At 36.0% G+C, this 13,740-nt stretch overlaps 1 protein-coding gene across 8 annotated transcripts in view; it reads left to right on the top strand.

The window, feature by feature from the left end:
- Positions 1–13,740, top strand: part of QKI (QKI, KH domain containing RNA binding) — a 154,086-nt gene that overhangs the window by 36,751 nt on the left and 103,595 nt on the right. For all 8 annotated transcript variants that reach the window (XR_010439586.1, XM_064708663.1, XM_064708662.1 and 5 more), the window contains exon 2: positions 100–242. Coding sequence is in view for 7 of the 8 variants with exons in the window: in XM_064708663.1 (XP_064564733.1) it covers positions 100–242 (143 nt within the window). In the remaining variant the exon portion in view is untranslated. The remainder of the gene's footprint in view (positions 1–99; positions 243–13,740) is intronic.

The raw sequence follows: 13,740 nt of genomic DNA, 5'->3' as shown, positions 1-13,740 counted from the left end.
GGCATTGAGATTTGGGAAATAATAAAAAGAGGAGATTGTCATGTTAGATTATAATCTGTTACTGTATTTAATGGCTAATATACGTTTTTCCCCCCACAGAAATTAGCAGAGTACGGAAAGACATGTATAACGACACATTAAATGGTAGTACGGAGAAGAGAAGTGCAGAATTACCAGATGCTGTGGGACCTATTGTACAGTTACAAGAGAAACTATATGTGCCTGTAAAAGAATATCCAGATGTAAGTATATCTTTTTAGTCCCTAAATAATTTTTTGATCCTTGTGGTCGTCTTTAAATGTAAATTTCATGTGATGCTACCCTTGGATCACGCTGAGTTGCTTTGGATACTAGGGAATCAGTGTGTGTTCCACTTTGCTTGATTTGCAGTGAGTGTGAGTGGAGGAAGGTTGTGTTAAATACCAAACTAGTATGGATTGTTAAACCTGAGATGTAAGATCCTAATTATCTTGTTCAAAGTGTTTTCCATCCTGAGACACTTGTGAATTTTAGCAGGAAAGTAGTTCTTGGGATGGTGCTTTTTTCTTCTTGCTATGTCTCTACATCAGCTGCAGAATGCTTTGGAGCCCTTTAAACACCTTTTGGAGACTGTACTTAGTCTCAATTACTATTTGTCCCATACCTGTGTAACCAGTTCTGTTGCTTATAGAAGTGTCTTTATCTCAGGGTTGGTTGTCCTGTCCTCTCCTCTTTCCCAACCCTGCTTAAGCAAAACTCTTTGCTTGCCTGTCAATATTGTGCACTCCGTGGGGTGTTCTGTTCCATTGTGCACTCACCTTCTGAAGGAGAATGGTTTCATTTAACTAGAACTGTTTTGAATTCATCTGATCAGAAGTGTTTCTAAAAACTACTTGGGAAGAACAGTCCTTTCAAAATCTACTAATCTACCCCAACTACCTCCAGCTGTTTTCATTGATCAGTGACAAAATAAGAAACCATGTTCTTCTTTCCGGATAGAATTTACAGGTTCTGTTGCAGTAGAGGAGTGCAGGGTCCGAGTAAGGGATTTGCACATTAAAGTGATATAAAGTGGAAGAAAGTACAGAACAGCAAAAATGGAGGTAACACTTGTGTATTTCTGTGGCTTTTCTTTGTATGCTTAATTAGATTAAGCTCTCCAAATGGAGTTTTATTATTTCTGTGCTGCTTAGAACATACAGGCCTCTAAATAAACCTCACTGTGCCATGCTCCATTAAGAAAATTAAGTGCAAGTCCTTATTCAGAACTGAATACTTAGACAAATGTCTTTTCTCAGTTTTCAAGTTTTCATGTAGTTCTTTTGCTTTGAGTTTGAAACACCTGTACTGGGAAAAGTCTTAAAGCAATTTGACTGGCACTAAAGACATCTCTCTCCCCTTGTATTGCGTTTTTCTTCCAAATTAAACATATGTGTGTCTATATACATCTGTGTATGTATGTGTCCTGTGTCCCTACACCAAAACCAGATTCAGATTTTTGAGAGCAATTGTCCTATGCAGTTGTTCCACAGAGCCATGTAAGTAGCTCTGGATTTAATACCTCCAGATATCTTAGAATTATATTGCTTAGTGGCTTTTTAAAACATTTCTTATTTATTGAAACCTTGGTTTCATAACTTGACAATGTATCCTTTGTGAAGAGTTGCCAAAGTTATTTGTTGTAGTTTTTACAGAGCTTGATGCCTGCTGTAGGAGGATTGAGAGTAAGAAAAAAGGTGTTGGATTTCCCTTAACTATTAAGCTGCTGTTCTAGAAATCAGGGTTTAGCAGCTTAGCTCTTCACTGCCAGTTAATTATCATATATAGTGTAAATGAGCAGGAAAGAGTTTGTCTCTACTTTCTAACAAAGAAATGATTTCACTAGCTACTGCTAGCTCTTTGTTTGCTTTCAGAAGAACGGCCTTGAAGTGGTCACTAATTTATTTTAATAAACCCTTAGGCATTCGGAAGTTGGAGAAGCTTGTGATTTGTGTGCATGTGACCTGGAATAAAAAGGCTTTTGGCTCTTGTGAGATGATGTGAAGTGTGTGCTAGAAAAGGGGAAGTTGCTGCTGCTGCGGTGGGACCTGGCAGTTCAGGCTTCACTGGGGAGCCAAGGCTGGGGTTCTGTGTGCTCCTGTATTTGTTCATTGCTACTTGGAATGGGATCTGCCCAGCCTTAATAATTGGTTAATAACCAGAATATACCACTGCATACAAATAAAAAGCTGTGATTAGGTATGTAGGCCATTTCCATAATCTTTCTGCAGGTTAGGTATTAAGTAATCTGCTTTGAATTTAGGCCAGCACAGCATTCAGAAGGCCTGGAGTACAGTGATTCCAGCTTACTAAAAAAAAAAAAAAAGTGTAAAATTCACAGATAAGTATTAATTTCACCAGTGAAGATAAATTTGTGTGTAAAGAGAGAAATTGTTACCTGTGAGAATTTTCACAGCAGTATATGAAACTTTTTACTCATATTCAGCAGTTAATTTAGTTGCTACCAGATATAGGAAAGACATGCTGTATAAACTATGAGAGTGAGTTTCTCAGATAAATCTAGTTGATTCTTTCTATTGCCATAATTTTCTTCCGACTGACTGTCTTGTATGTGTTACAAAGATATAAAGTTGGATAAATCTAAAGTTGCTCAGAGAAAAGTGATCAGAAACTGGTTTTCTGATGTATATTTAATAATATTTTTACTAAGAGAGATTAAAAAAATCAGCAAAATGTTAGGACATTCTAATAGGCATTTGTTATGGTAAATATTTTTGACTTAGAATTTTGAGGATATTGGTTAGTTGACTGTGGTGAATACTGCATAGTACTATAGTGCCGTTTTGTGCACAGAATCCTAAGTTTCTTGTGATGCATAAAAGTAGTGGTCTAGTTAAACCATAAGTTTTAACAAACATGCTTTATATATGTGTATATATAAACATACACAAAAGATGAAACAGTAAATTTTCTTAGCCTGCATCACTTTGATATTACTGTTTTACTCTGCTTTGGTTGTCCTCACAAAATAAAGAATCTATAAACTTAAAAGCTAAAATAAATCTATAAAATCCCCTGAAGGATCCTAATTTTTTTGTACCAGTGCATACTGAGTATTTTTAATGTAATATTTATTTGAAGGCCACAGTTAGTGCAAGATTCAACTTGCCAAAAAATTAATTGACTGAAACAGCTTGTAGTTTTTAAATGCTGACTGTGCAGAGTCTGAATTTCTGCTTCTGTACTAGTAAGTGGAAGATACACAAAAATCTTGCTAGGCAAGAATTAATTTTCTTTGGTGTGTTGTATTAATGAGATTTTTTCCATTATGTAGTCACAGTCTGATAAATTGTGTAACTGCTGGGATGGTACCCTTTGTGGCACATTTTTTTTCATAGGAAGCCACTGTTATGCAATTGGGTCTATTTGTATTGTTTTCTTCTAGTACCCTTGAAGGGTGTTTAAATTTCATAGAAATTTTAGTATTAAAACTGAGATTTTTAGCTTTTCTGAACCATGCATTTATGCTCCTGTAACTTGAGAGAGTACTTTTGAAGAAGGCACCCAAGAAGTGAAATTTCATTAATTGTCCATATTTTGCCCTTAAGTTAAAAGTGAGTTCCCTAAAGAGTAATGGTTGTACTCTTGTGTAAGTCTTTGGTGTTACAGTTTGAAGACATTTCCAGTTCATGGAAGAATAACTTCCATCAGAATTTAAAAAAGTAAGAAGAAAAGATATCAGAGAAATTGTTGAGCTCTTAAGAAGCAGAAGAATGGAGGATAAGCTATTGTTTGTGAGTGAATAGTTAAAAGTCTTTAGCATTTCTTATGCTTCAGATAAATGATTAATTTTCTCAAATTTCCCTAGAGAGATGAGACTAAACTTTCTGCCTGATATCAATTTAAACAGTTCTTGGAATTAGTACCTACAAATGTTGAACTGAATAAATGTTTTTTTTTCTATTATAATCATGGCTTTATTATTAATAAGTACCCTGTTCTTTCTGATTAATGTGAAATTCTCTGTTGGAACTCTTCTGTGCCTCTTCAGTAAAAATGTAAGAAGTCAGTAATTATCGCATCTCAAGTAGCGTGTCCTTAGAGGATAGTGCAGCTCAAAGGGCAGCAGTGATAAACAGCTTGTGCGTACTTCTGACCATTTTAGTTAAAGCTGTTTAATTAGTACAACACAACGATCAACGCTGGGACTCGTTTTACTATGGGGAACTTACTGACAAAGTGTTTAAATCCTTCTTCAATTTGTAATATCAGAGTTTAATAGCATGCCTAATATGGATTAGGAAAATGATAACATCTTATTTATTTATTGTTCTGATTATTTTACTTAAGCTTTTCACTCCCTAGTGGTAAACAGGGAAGGAAGCTAAAAGACTAGGCCTTGTTTACCCTTGCAATTTGAAGGAAGGAGAGACTATAACTGCTCTCTGTACATAAACTTGGAATACAGAATAATGGCAGGGCTGCAGGAAGATTTGGAAAATGGTCAGCTACTGCTGAAAGTACAAATGTATGTGAAATAACTAAAGTAGTTTGATTACTAATTTTCAGTCTTAGTAGGGTCATTGGAAAAACATTTTAATACAAGTAATGGGAACAAAGAATTTAATTTTGATTTTGAACTTCATGTATTAATGAGAGGCTTTATGTGCTCTGGTTGCACATGGTAAGGATATATGGATTGAGAAAGGGCCCCTTTGTTTAGATGCTGTTAAATTGGAGTCATGCCTTAATATCTGTATGAAGATTTTTTGACCCCTTTTATCTAATGTTTTATTAGATATCTTTCCATTACTCACCATCTGAATCACCTCTTGACAGTTTTTTTTTTTTATTTTTTTGAACCGTGCTAAACACTCAATAGCTGGTTTGGGGGATTTGGGGTTTGTTGTTTTTTTGGGGGGGTGTTTTAGTTTTGGGTTTTTTTGGTGAAGGATGACAGATGTTGTCATAATTTTATTTACAGATTAGCTGGTCAAATCTCCAGAGCATATTTGTACATGGAGGCAAAAGGATGGAAGTCAGTCTAAAATACATTGGAATTAAAAATCCTGTCCTTTAGTCCCTTACACTAATCTTGCAAGCTGAGCAGCAGCTCACCAGTACCAATTAACTTGGTCCATATCTCCATTATTTTTTCCCTCTTTAACTCTTGAAGAATTTAGTGGAATTAAGTCAGGTGATTGCCTTGTCATTTATCTGTTAATGTTCTTCATCCCATTTTATTCTCGCTGTTTTTGCTGTTTGCAGATCCTGTGGTCTTTCTGTGTGTGTAAATAAAAAGAAATGGAAGGTAGGGTGGAAGTAAGACAGGTAAAGTAAGAGCTTAGTAAGTAGTATTTGCTTTGGCGATGTTGCCCTTAATATATTTCAAGGTAAATTTAGAAATCTGGGAGAAGAAATGAGTTGTACTTGGTAGTGCTAGGAGAGCTGAACATATTTGTTAGGACACCATGTTTTTATGTTGATGCTTGTATTAGTAATGTTTTCAAATTAGTGTCATAACATTAAACTCCTAGTTTTATGTGCAGCATGTGTGTGACACTCCCTGCAGCAAGCAGTGGAAGTTTTTTTCATTTTTTAATCAGTATACAGGTCCTTGTAAGGACATTAACAGCCACTGCTAGACATTTGGGTGTCTCTCTTCTTCACCATGGATTAAGAGGGCTGTGTGTATATGGGAAAGCTAAGTACTAAAGGACAATGGTAGTCTAGAAGAACAGTCTAAATAGTGTGAAGATACCGGTTACTTTTCTGTGGGTGAAATGACTAAAACGATTCTAATTAATTTTATTGAAAATGTTTACCTATGGGAATTACAAAATTTGAGGTTGCAAAGGAAATGTCCAGTGGAACTTCCTGACATAGGTCTAGCAGTCAACATCCATCATGATTGGTTTTGCTCTGTAGTGCCTTTCATTATAGCTCATCTCGTTTTCTCTGCAGTCAGGCCTTCAGTGGGCAATCTCTGCTCTTGCAAGACTTAAGTCTAGGAGAGCTGGGTTCAAATATAAGTAATAAGAGGTCAGCTGTGAGGCAGGTATTTGTGACATACTGATTTTGTTTTGTTTTACATTGTTTTTTTTTCAGTATGTTGTTTGAAATGTTTATTTTAGGAAAGAAGGGTGTTATACAGAGATGATGATGTGCTTCAGCATGGTATTTTTGCTTGCTGTTGCGAGGTGAGGTACTCTTGGGTACACCTGCTGAACTTGTTGGTAGTTTTTTGTGAATTAATGTCCTGTGTACTTTAACTAGGATTGGAGACTGCAGTAAACATGGAAATACGCGTAAGTGCTGAAACAATACTTAACAGAGCAAAGTAGTGCTTGTGTTTAAAACACACAGGTGAATTTACAAATTACTGTTTAGACATCAGAGTCCTTAATCGTTGTACTTTGTTACTCGAAGTCAGGAGCTTCTTTCTGCTTTAGAGAGTGGAAACAGACTCCTGAAAGATAGGGGATTTGAGAGGCACAGTGTTTTAAGGAAGGAGGAAATACAGAGAGAAAAAACCTTTATTGAGGATTATGTTTTTTCCCCTTCTGATTAGCTGACAAAAGGATAACTATAGCACTAAGCTGTAATATTTCCCTCAGAAACTTAACCTGGTGATTATAATAGCATGCTGTCTTCACCTCCTCCCCCTGCAATGGTCAGTCAGCTTTTGACACATATGTTAAATATTTCTTCCTTTTTAGCAGCTCTGTAGTTTAGGTATTACTGTTTGTATAGTCAGAATTTTATGGAGTTGCCCTTGCAAAAGTAATTTGATGCTTTCCAGGCAGAGGACAGCAGGAGTTTGGTAACTTCATATGGGTAGGTCAGTGAAGTGCAAGTCTCAGCTACTTGTGTTTGCTCTGTGTTTTGCTGGGATAAGATGGCACCTATCTAGAATTGCTATTTAAAATAGTTTTGAGTTCCAGTCAGAATGCTAGCTTTTCTTTGTATCTCTCATAAATCATTTGGTTAGGTAAAAATCAATTTACATGCCCTCAGTGGGAAAAGGTCTCATGTTTCTTACTAGATTAAGTCAGCCCACAAACCTTGGAGGTGCCTGTTAATTTGAAAGAAAAATGAATAAGTTGCCTATTGAGCAACATGGTCGAGTTTTTTTAAGAGGTGTGCTGTTTTGGTATTATGCTATTTCTGAAGTTACTAATGTGTTTAAAAGCGTACATCACTTGTCAAGGAACAGTTTTCAGATGCTGCATCTATAGCATTCATTTCTGATCTGAATTTGTTCCATATTTCAAAAGAACAGAGTTTTTTTTTGTTCCTCATACATGTCTCATTAATGTTGGTCACTTGGTTGTCTTATATAAAAGTTTTCTTGAGGGGAAGATAGTACACAAATCCAGCTTGGGGAATAAACTTTTCTTTCATTTACTTCCTTTTTCCATTTCTGTTTTGTTTCATTACTTGAGAACGCCTTGGTTTGGAATGTTGGATTTAAAATAAAACACAAGTGCTGTGTTAGTAGCTATCTCTACATAGGAGATTCTGGGTTTCTGTAGCTGTAGCATGGATCTGCTCAATCTATGAAATTAGTCTCTGCTATTTTTTAATGTTGGTAAGAACACTAGTTGAACACTGTTGTTTAATTTCGGTCACTTGGCATAATATTAATTCACAGTTCTAAGCTTTTATATATTTATTTTTTCTTTAAGAGCAGTTTATAATAATGAGTTTTGTGAAGGCACTGATTCCTTTTGAAATTTGCTGCACTACTTTGAAGCTGAGTGAATTACGTTTCTTTCCAATACACTTAGTACTCTAAGAGATGTAATTTTGCTTGATGAACAGCCAGTTACTTTTTACACCTTATTTGCACTCAGTTCTCTCTTATTATGTAGTATAGCATTTCCTCTCTTCAGCAAAGCTCACGCACCTATCCTAATGGTGTACATTCATCCACCCAACACTTCAGTTGCTTGGGTTGATTACTGCTTTTTCAGAAGGTTTCTGTCTCTTTAGAGTACTGATGTAATAAACTTGATCAATATCTCTCAGCTGTGTGGTGTATAAACACTCAGAACATACTGACCCAAAAATTCGAGTTCCTTCTAGTTGCTAACGTTGTGATCTGTGGCATGAGAGGACACTGAGGGCTCTGCCCTGTGCTCAGTGTTACTGCTTGTTTTGGGAAGATTATCAATTAAATTGTGGTTTGAAGTTGTCTTAAATATGCAGCAGTTTAACAGATTATGTTTTTTTTCCTGTGTAGTACAGGTGGTCTAAAAATGTGAATGGTGCATTGAATAGGTATCTCTGCATTGCTGTTCCATCTGGAAATGACCCATTGTTATATTGCTAATGTATATAAGTACAGATGATAATGAATATATTATTCAAATCAACATCTTAAATGTCTGGGTCATAATATTTAACCTAATTGCTTGGTTAATTTTATAATTTGAACTTACTTGAAAATTTGATTACCTTTTTTTAAAAATTAAATGCCACTTGCATTCAAAGTAAAGCAAACTTGATTTCATTCAACACAAGCACTCAAATAGTACATCTTGGGCTTCAATGTCATTTGATTTTTTTCAAATTATTCTGGCCAAATTAATATTTTGCACAACTTTTTTTCTTCCAAAAGTGCGAATATTGCCCTTAAGACTGGAAAACTTGTAAACATGTAAACATGGCCTTTGAGTCTTTGTGAAGGACTGCTGCTTCTTTCTGTGAGTCAGCTGAAGGGCAAGCTAAAAGCAAGAGAGACGTGAAACTCTGGCTTTGTAATATAGATGGGGCTGGGACATGCAAATCTGTAAATCCTAAGTCACTACAGACAGGCTGACATGTAAGACTGAAGTACATCTCAGAGCCTTATGATATAACTCTTTCTTCTGCTGTTTCTCCTGTGATAAAATACGAGGTTGCTCCCCTTCTGTTGCAGTGTCTGCAGTGATGTTGGTCATCACAGAACTGTAAGAAGTGGTAGTACCCATCTCCTTACTTAAAAATCACAGAGGAAAAGGCAGAAGTTAGTTAGGAATAAAGCCTGAAGGTAGCAATTGCTGAAAAGCTCCTCTTTTAGTGGTGTTGTAATGTAAATATCTAGGATAATAGATTCGATATGACTTGATATCCAAAGGTGCTGCTATCACTGCTATCACTGTATTACTGGGCTGTGATACTGCTGCTCTTAGTGCTGGATGCTGGCTGAATCACAGAACTCCACAGTGCTTATGTTGTGGGGCTTGTGCCCTTAAATGCTCCCAACAAGGTTGAGAGCTTTTTAAGATGTTACCAGTGCTTTTCAGTTTCCACTCATTTGTCTTTTTATGTATTTTCTTCTTACAGTTAGAACACAGACTTAAGGTTTGCTAAGAGCTTTTAGCAGAAGTCATTTAGAGCAAACAAGGCAGATTAGACCTTTAAACACTAAAGGAAATATTGAGCTGTCTTCTGTGTTTCTGACCTGTTCTGCAGATTTAGGTGTGAAATTTGCAAGTTTACTGATTATGGCAGCTGTAAATATATGGAGAAGACTTTTTGTAACGTTTCCAGAAGGTGTATGGAATTACTAGTTTAATTTTTCACTTCAAATATGGTTAACACTGAGAAATCTAGCCTTTTTTTTTTTTTTAGAAGAAATACTTGTGCAAAAGCAAATAGGCAGTGACAGTTCCTGATCTTACTGTTTTTTACACTTGATTGAAGAATATCATGTAAGGTCTGTAGTAGAATGAGAAATGCTACCAGTTGGATAATCATATTGGGTTTTGTTCTAAATTTTGGAAGGGGGATTGCTTTTGTTTTGATGGCGCAGTTTCAAATTACTTTCTCTGATGTGTTTCAGTATTTTCATGGAATGAAATTCTAGACCTAGTTTGGTAAATAATCCCCCAATGAATGTGAAGTAGTATAAACTGTGTATAAAGCTATGACTAAGCATGATGTTTATTTAGAAAGTGAGGTTTTGTAGTTCTGCTTGTGAAATACTGGAAGTATTTTCAATATATTTAACGATAGAAATAGGTGTTTCAGAATTTGATTTGTCTTAAATGAGGTAAGAATTCTGATTCACTTTTCCCCTATGAAGGGGAAAATTCAGCTTGTTTCAATAGAGAGCTCCTAGTCTATGAATGAGACTGCAGTTGTTACCATTTCTCAAATGGGTGTAAAAGTTAAAGGAGCAAAGCAAAAATTATCTAATATTGGCTCTGATTATAAATTACAATTTAGTCAGCTAAATTAAGCAATTAAAATCAGTCGCATGAATGAAAAGCTTGTTTATGTTTAAGAATGTTAAATACCTTACTTTCTCACTCACTCCAGAAGCTTGATAAAATGCATTTTTTTCCCAAAGTACATTGCTCGAATATGGGAACTTTCATCACAGCTCTAATTGGTAAGGCCTATCTTTAACCACAAAACAATACTATGCATCTTTATCATGGGATTTAGTTGCTTGGTGAGATGCTTTACTGCTTTATTTTTAACTTTGCTTATGAAAGAGTGCTATTATGGAGGAAAAAATAGTAATTGCTATTTATATAGTACTGCATTGAGGTCTTCTGATTTGGAAGTGTGCAGTTTCTGTTTCCTCTCTTCCCATCTTCTAAGGTGGCAAATAAATATACATTTTTGTAACATAGAGTTATAAAAGACTGAATAATTCAGCGTAAAATCTATTGCCTTAAAGGGATGAAGAACTTTGTCTAAAGCTCCAGTAACTAATAAAATAAAGTGGTTACTGAGCACCTCTTCTTTGCATAAACCTTAGTATGTATAACCTCAAAGCCAGTTTCTGCAAAGTCAGTTTTTCCTTTTGAGAGGAGAAAAAGCAGCTGCATTTATCCGGTAAAATGAAAGAGAGAATAATGTCCCTTATGTACAAGAATTCCATTTCTTCTTAGAAATAAGATTTCAATTTCTTCTTAGCATTTTTAACTATAGTATCACTATCTACAATGGTGCTCCAACTTAAATGTGTCTTTCTCACTTCTAATTACTGAGAAATGGAAGTAGTCTACAGCTGAATTGCCAGCTTTAAGTGCCTTGGGTAAAGTCATATGTAGTCACATCTAATTAAAAGGTATTATTATGGAAATTAGTTGTTGGACTGTATATCCTGAGGATCCTTTGTTACTGGAATATGAGTTTAATGATGTAAACTGAGGCTTAGAGGGCACTGCTGGATCCTTGGTTAGGCTTGGAGACCGATTTACACACAGCTCAACTTGTTAATTCTCTAGATAAATGTGTCACGATTCCCAAGTAGAGCATGGAATTGAACAATTTTTACTCATCTCTTGGTGTTATTGAAACTGATGTCTTGTCACTGTTCTGAAAACCTCATCTTAGTGAATAGGATGAAACAGATTATTCACTATCTCGCTTAAGCATGCCTACTGTTAGATTGTTCACAGGATCTGATTTCCTGAGAGAGTTTCTGTTAACAATCTTTCAATTACTGTTTAAAGGGTTTTATGACCACTTAAAGGAGGGAACTACCAAACTGTTCTGTGGGCCTTTAAATAATTGCAAATGGGAATCTAATGATAACGGAGATTCCCATTTTAAAACCATGAAATTGTTAATTTGTCTATCTTTACAGCTTTCTCACTTATGTTGATAATTCTAAGCAATTTAAAATCCAATTATTTCCAAAATACGACAGTAATTAGATTAGTGTTTTTACATGAACAGAACATGTAGCATAAAAAAATCATTTTGAGGGATATTATTTTAGTTATTTGAAGTGGAATTGAAACTACCCAATTAAAATTCTCTTTTAACTTGTGGCATGAGGAGAAGGTTTAATGTTAAAACCAGTATTAAATGGAAAGGAAATATGACTTTAGTTTACATTATAATGTACAGAAAGTATTGACAAAGCAGAGGCAAAGCAAAAACATACTAAAAGAACAAATTGCTATTTCACTAAAGATTTAAAGGTAATATTTATGCAAACAACTACACAATTTATAAACACTAAAAATTAGTCCAGAAGTGGTGGGAGGGAAGCAAAACCCCTTTTCCTTGAGTGTGTTTGACGAGGCATGGCTTCTGTCTTTGGTAACTGATAAGGTCTGTGCTTTGTTGTTGTGTGTTCTTGTATCTTGTGTCTGCTGATCCAGCCCGCAGTGTTGTCAGCTCAGTGAGGAATGTCAGGAGGCTGGAGCAAAAGGGACATTAAATGGTTGACACTGAGGGATGGCAGTAAATGAGATGGGAGCTAAATATATAGGTTTGTGACATTCTAGCAGCTGGCTAAAGTCGTGCTGTTTGTTGCTTGGGTATGCTAGCCTTAAAAAGGAAGAGAATGCATTGTAGCACCGAGAAGAAAAAAAACAGCTGGTGGCTTATCAGTCAGCCCTAATGACAGAGAAGGTTAAAGAATTTGGAAGGACAAATCTTGGAAGAGTGCTTTTATTAGTAACATTAAGTTTTTCATTTGGTATGAGTAGTTTTATAAAACTACTCTAAAACTTGGCTTGTTTAGTGTAAAAAAGTCAGGAATGCTTCATTTGTTGTCCAAATAAAATTACTTTAAAGATTTACTTATTTACTTTTGATCCAAGCAGCTTGTTAGGTGACTTTTACGTAACTTACTTTTGTTGTTTTCTTGCTCCATAATGGAACTCTTGGAAACAGTTCGACACTCGATTAAGTATCTCGGAGTTTAATGCTTAATTTAAAAGAAAAAAGGCATGTTTTTCTAATAGATGAAAGTATGAATGTCCTCAAATTGTATAAACTGTATAGATCTTAATCCCCATCTTTGCTAGATAGAAAAGTGCCATGTGATTTAAATATGATTTTATGTTAGAAACGCTTTCAAAATAAAAGTTAATGTTTGAAAAAATCTGTGTCTAATTGCTTAAATGATTAATATTTGACATGTAACTTACTACTCCATCTAGTTCTTTCAGTGAAGGCTGTTTGAATGTAAGCTTGAAGAAAGTACAGCACCTTAGTCTAAAGCTTAGTCCTGCTTGATACTCTCTGCTGCTTCTTCATGTCTGAGACTTGTACAGTTTCTTCTCAAGAACCTGTTTAGTTGTTGAACCCAGACTTGATTGTTACCACTGTCTTACAGCTGACTCAGACAGAAGTGAAGAGCAAAACCTCCTCTGTGACTGCTCAGGATGCGAAGTGTCAGTGAGGAAGCGTCTCTGTCCGTCTCTGTGCTCTCGGGGAGTGTCTGTGGGTGCCACTGACGCTGCCCTCAGCAGGGCCCTGAAACCCGCTGCGGGCTAAAGATGTGAAGCTGTAACACAGCTGAAAGCCTTCCCCTTTTTGCTTTTCGTGTTCCTTGTGCTGTGGCACACTCTGACAGGATGGGAAGAGATCAGGAAATTCCAGATCCCCTGCTCTTCGTGGGAATTGGTCTGTCCCCTTCCGTGAAGTTTGTTGGAGGGTGTGTGGAAGGAGGTGCGAGTGAGCAGCTGAGGGTCAGCGTTTGCAAGAGTGCAGCAGTGATCCTTGGGCCTCATTTCTCTTAAAAGCTGGTGTTATTACAGGAGCAGCTTCTGCTTGTTACAGTAGTACTAGCAGTGTGATTTTCTGTCATTTTGAGATAGTCTTGCATTAATTTATGTGTTTGTGTTAGTTTTTCTTCTCTTCAGTTCAGGTGGACTGTACATAGGATGATGCACCAGATAAGGTTTTCAGGCCTTGAATTAAAGAGATTAGAGAGATTTGAGCTGCTTTGCTTGGGGAGTTGGATGTATTGTGTTTAGGCTGATTAACTTTTTTTATGTACCTCTGTATAGAGAGATTTAT

Source organism: Zonotrichia leucophrys, chromosome 3 (assembly GCF_028769735.1).
Source record: "Zonotrichia leucophrys gambelii isolate GWCS_2022_RI chromosome 3, RI_Zleu_2.0, whole genome shotgun sequence".
NCBI classification, from domain to species: Eukaryota; Metazoa; Chordata; class Aves; order Passeriformes; family Passerellidae; genus Zonotrichia; species Zonotrichia leucophrys.
The sequence above is the reverse complement of the archived record's forward strand: the minus strand, read 5'-3'. Positions and strand labels throughout refer to the sequence as shown.